Source organism: Chrysoperla carnea, chromosome 2, assembly GCF_905475395.1.
Source record: "Chrysoperla carnea chromosome 2, inChrCarn1.1, whole genome shotgun sequence".
NCBI lineage: Eukaryota > Metazoa > Arthropoda > Insecta > Neuroptera > Chrysopidae > Chrysoperla > Chrysoperla carnea.
This window is the reverse complement of record NC_058338.1, coordinates 20,461,033-20,466,400: the sequence shown is the minus strand read 5'-3', so window position 1 is coordinate 20,466,400 and position 5,368 is coordinate 20,461,033. Positions and strand designations below refer to the sequence as shown.

At 30.5% G+C, this 5,368-nt stretch overlaps 1 protein-coding gene across 1 annotated transcript; it reads right to left on the bottom strand.

Annotated features, from left to right (window-relative positions):
• Positions 1–2,159: 2,159 nt before the first annotated feature.
• On the bottom strand, positions 2,160–4,223 carry LOC123292532 (balbiani ring protein 3-like). Its single transcript, XM_044873246.1, has 5 exons — positions 4,136–4,223; positions 3,963–4,072; positions 3,302–3,568; positions 2,894–2,994; positions 2,160–2,426 (listed from the first exon to the last, which is right to left on the bottom strand). The coding sequence occupies exons 1-5, from the start codon at positions 4,221–4,223 to the stop codon at positions 2,372–2,374; spliced, it is 621 nt and encodes a 206-aa protein (XP_044729181.1). The 3' UTR covers positions 2,160–2,371.
• Between the last annotated feature and the right edge of the window lie 1,145 nt (positions 4,224–5,368).

Here is a 5,368-nt window from a genome sequence, read left to right as displayed (position 1 = left end):
ATTACAGAACACAATATCCAACACATACTATCAAACTAATGGAATTCCACAAGGGTCAATACTATCGGCTTTATTATTCAACATAGCAGTAAATGACATCGTAGAAATCTTTCAGTACCCCATCCAAACTATTCAATATGCCGACGATCTAGTGATATTTTTAGCCACCTCAAATAAATCCTATGCCCAAAAATCAATACAAACAGCAATTGATAGCCTGGTTGAATGGAGCGACAAAAATGGGCTAAATATATCTGAAAACAAAACAAAATATTTATCTTTCAGCAGAAAACGAAAACACAAATTAAACATATTCATCAAACAAACTAAAATAAAAAATTCAACAACACACAAATTCCTAGGATTATATCTTGACGATCGACTAAAATGGCAAAATCACATATTATGGTTGAAAAACGAAGTGCAAAAAAAACTAAATATTCTTAAAATCATCGCAAACAAAAACACAGGAGCCGACAGAAAATCCTTAAAAAAAGTATACCATGCGTTAATTACTTCAAAGTTAGATTACGGTTGCCAAATCTACATGACAGCTAAAAACACTATCTTAAAATTATTAGACCCAATCCACAACTCTGCAATTAGACTGATTACAGGAGCATACAGAACTTCACCTATAAATAGTCTTCTCTGTGAATCAGGCGAATACAACCTATACGAAAGAAGACAACTGATTATGCTTAAATACTGTATTAAAGCAAATGAGAAACCAAATACCGAATTAAAAAAGACCATCAATAATACCACATACAAAACCATTTTTGAAAAACATGATAAATACCCTAAACCGATATCCCTCAACCTACAATCCATTTTACATAATCTTCAGATCAGCCCACATGAAATTTCTAACATTCACCAGATCCAAAAACTTCCCTGTGTACCACCTTGGATTAAATTTAATATAAAAATTGACTACTCACTAAATGACAACAATAAAAAAAATAACACCACATCCACGGAATTTAAAAAATGTTTCAGTGAATTAACTAACACAAATTATAATGATTACGAAATAATATATACAGACGGCTCAAGAACCGACACTTCCGCGGCATATGCAATAATAAAAAACAATAATAAACACCTATTTAAATTAAATCCAATTTGTACAAACTTTAGTGCCGAAGCTGAAGCCATCCTAAGTGCACTAAGAATAATAAAAAACTCAAACAACACACAATCACACAAATCATTAATAGCTAGTGACTCCCTTAGTACCTTAAAAGCAATTGAAAACAGAATCACAAAAAACTCAATTATCCAAAAAATTCAAAAAGCTTATCAGGAACTACGTGAGGAAAATCATAAAATCATTTTCGTGTGGGTACCAGGACACGCAGGTATAGCAGGCAACGAAATGGCAGACACAGCCGCTAAAGAAGCCCTAACAAATGGAACATATAATCCCAATATATGTAAAGAAGATATAATTAAATTATGCCAGCAAAAAATCGACCAAAAAAAAACCCAATCTTGGCTGGAAGTGCCGATGACAAACAAGCTCAGACAAATTAAAACTGAAACCAGTACATGGACTTCTTCATACCAAACTAACCGTCGGGACGAAGTTGCTCTCACCCGTCTAAGAATTGGCCACAGCAAACTGACACACGAGCATGTACTAAAAAAAACAGCCCCAACACTATGCAATTCTTGCCAAGTACCAATAACCACACAACATATACTCATTACATGCGCTAAATATGACAACCACAGAGTAAACGCAGACCTATCACCAGACATCAAAGAAATACTAGGAAATGACGAACAAAACCTACGAAAATTATTTAAATTCCTTAAGTCTACAAAATTACAAAATAAACTCTAAATTAACCTATATAGTGTAACTAATATATATATTTATATATACATACATCTAAACTGTGTAAATGACCATAGTTGTTAAACACACAGTATAAAAATATATTAAAAAAAAAAAAAAAAAAAAAAAAAAAAGAAGATAGGTATCAACTTTCTTCGCCAAATTAGCACTAAAATACAACTGAAATTATCTCCAATATTGTGAAAGGTATTGATCATCTTATCAATTTGTTATCCTTTTTCTGTATGGATTATATGGCCTAGAAATATTGACATTTTTTTAGAAAAATTTTGAAGACGATATTGATAACAAAAAATTTGTAAGCCGCAATATTTTAAGTCGATTTTTTCCTCCCCTAATGTTGAATGCATACTTTCTTTCGGCCAAAATGTTTTACTGAGACACGTTGTAAGTAGATGTAAGGCTTTTGTGCAGCTTTTTCTTTGTTTTGAATTCATAACAGTTGGCTTTATTTTCTGTATCAATACAATTTCAATGTAAATAATATACTCTATTTTTAGCCTTTTACATGGGCTTCAGCATTTTTTTCCCTGCTTCACTAATGTATGCTAGCATACACCTGAAAAATAAATTAATTGGTGATTATTTTTATATATATTTTGAAAAGACTTCGTATCATTTAGTGTATTGTCAAAGCATATTTGAAAAACAAAACGAAGCGTAAGTGAATTTATAGGAATAAAAAGTCATTTCTTGATAGAGCTTTTCATTTTTAACCCGTCAACACTCGCACTGTTCGGTAATCTTTAAACGCATCATAAGATATGGACGTCGGTAAATTTTGTTCCTCCAACTTAAAATTGACGAATATGTACCTGCACCTGGAACTTAAGAATGATTTCACGCAGTCACCATGTACAAATTAATCTAATTAAGCTTTTTGAAGTGCAATTTGCACGGAAGAGCGTTTTAAAGATCCTTCAGGAACATAATTTTGAATTTATCTTGAGTAGTTTTTCTTTTTAGAACTTTCGATTTCGATGTTAAACATTTTGTAATTTGAATAATTCATGAAATTTAACTTACATGCACCGTTTTGCAATCCATATAGCACCGTGCGTGCACTCTTCTTCATTTGGACAAACACAGCTGCATGTTTTCGGGTCAAATATCATTGGCTCATCACACTAAAATGAAAATTTAGTTAGAAATGTTAGTTGATCTTTAAATCTGATGAAATGAGTGGCATTTGTGTTAAAAACATAAGTATCTCTTCTATAAGCGATTTTTTTTAATCTTGAGGCATCAATATTTCTTAAACTATGTCTGGTACAATTTTATTCTAAATTTTCGTCCCCCACCCTCAAAATTTGAAACGTAATTATATTTTCATATCGCCAGGCTATAACATAATTCAAAATTGAAAAATTTTTTTATTTGTTTACCTGAAATTACTAAATCAAGCACGAGAAGTTAACATTTAAGAGCACTTACTTCCATATCATTTTTACATTCACATGAACAATTGTTTGCGTCATAATATTGCTCCTTCCTGCAATGTTCTGATTTAGTCTTACATAAGATATCACAAGCTTTATGTTCCTTAATAGTATATTCATAACACTTTTCAATATCATCTGAGTTAGGCTTTGGAAATCCCACCAATATTGTAGTATTCGAAAATTCAGTTGGTTGGCATGCTGTAAGTGGACTATGGAACGACCCACCTTGGCATTGCTTTAACGTAACGTACATAGGAGTCTAAAATGAAGTATCTATATTACATATAAAATGTATAATAAATTCCAATTATGGCCCTAAAGGCGAGTAAAAATTGTGGTCAGGCTAGTAAAAAATAATTTTTTGATTCATCCGTTTTTTTTTTGTAGGAAAGATGAATTTAGCCAAAAGGTGGATCGCCAGCGGTGACACGTGGTTTTCAGCGATTTATGGCTTAAGTCTTTATTTTATAGAAAAAAGTTAAATATGAAGTTCTCGGTAATAAAAAAATATGGAACTTTTGGGCTAGCATGGGAATCAATTCATTATCAGGCTAAGGCGAAAATGAACTATTCTCCCATTGCATACTGAGTGAGAAAAGTCAGAATGGTGAGTCAAACTTGAGTCAAAAATATAATTTTGTTTCAAATCTTACCGAATCTTTATGATATCCAAATAGCAAATCTGAAACTTTAACCAACGTCTCGCGTGGCTCGCAGTCGTTATAAATATGATATTTTTTAAGTATCATTTTTGGGCTCTGTTCTAAAATAAAGAAGTTTTAAATTAAACATTTAAAAAATAAATAAATAAATTGTCAAAACTTACTTTTTTTATTGGCAGAAGATGCAGTTGTTATTTGTAAGAATATCAGACATAAACAACTTACTGTAAGAACTATCTTCTTTGAAGCCATAACTGAATTGAAATAATTTTAATGTTTTGAAATTGTTTCCAAAAGTATTAAATATAATTTTATCTAGATAACCCTTACTGAAGGTCAATAACGATATTACATTTAATTTCATTTTTATTTACATGTTTTTTTTTTGGGAATTCCAATAGATAACAAAATCATATCGTGTATGAATCATTTTGAGAAAAAATAACAACTAGTAACTAGAGTAGAATTTTTCCTTAAGACTGATTAAAAAACAAGAAAGTACATGATTTCGTATAGGATGCAGGTAATCTCGATTCGATTATTTTTTAAAGAAGACGCAGCTGTTTAAAACCTTTTTAGTGTTCATAACGTTATATCTTGTATATGGAAGTACAAGTATGAAGGGAGCATTGACCAAAAATCGTATACTTTTACACAGGATGATTTCTTTAAAAAATTGCCAGTTTATTTTTTCAAAAACAGATCAGAATATCAAAAAAACGTTAAAATGTGTCACTATTTTTCTGGAAAAAAAAAATTCTAGTTTTACTTTTCGATGGCACTTTCCTTATTAAGTAGACTCAACCTCGTTTTTTTGAATGCAATTGCATACATTCAGTTTTTTCAAATCCATTTTAGCAGATTGTTGTTCTTTGGCCGAAAAAACACTTTTCTCTGAAAAATGTTTTTCTTAGATATCAATTTTTGGACACATTTCATGTACTTACCGATATTTTCAGAAGGTTCCATCATGAAAATTTTTAACAAATTCTAAAAATATTAATATTTTGTACAATTTCTTAGTTTTTATCAATAAACAAGTAATTTTGTGTGTTCTAAAATTTTATTGCTACAGTTTTTAGTCTAAAAAAATCGTAAAATTAAGTGTTGAAAATTATCGTAAAGGAAATGTTTTTCAGACGAAGAATACGAATCGATCCTTGTTTAACCGGAAGGCACCTTCGGAAAACAAAAATTGAGCCATTTTTTTTCATTTCCCCCAAAAAGTAAGTGAATAGTTCAAGTGTATTTTTTGCAATTCTCTTTAATTAAGATTACTAGACAAGATATTTGTCAATATTTAGTTTACGCCTGTATGTAACATATTATATCAAAAATATTCGAATAGACCATGATGTAAATATCGTATGCATAATTATAAGTAAACAACAACAATA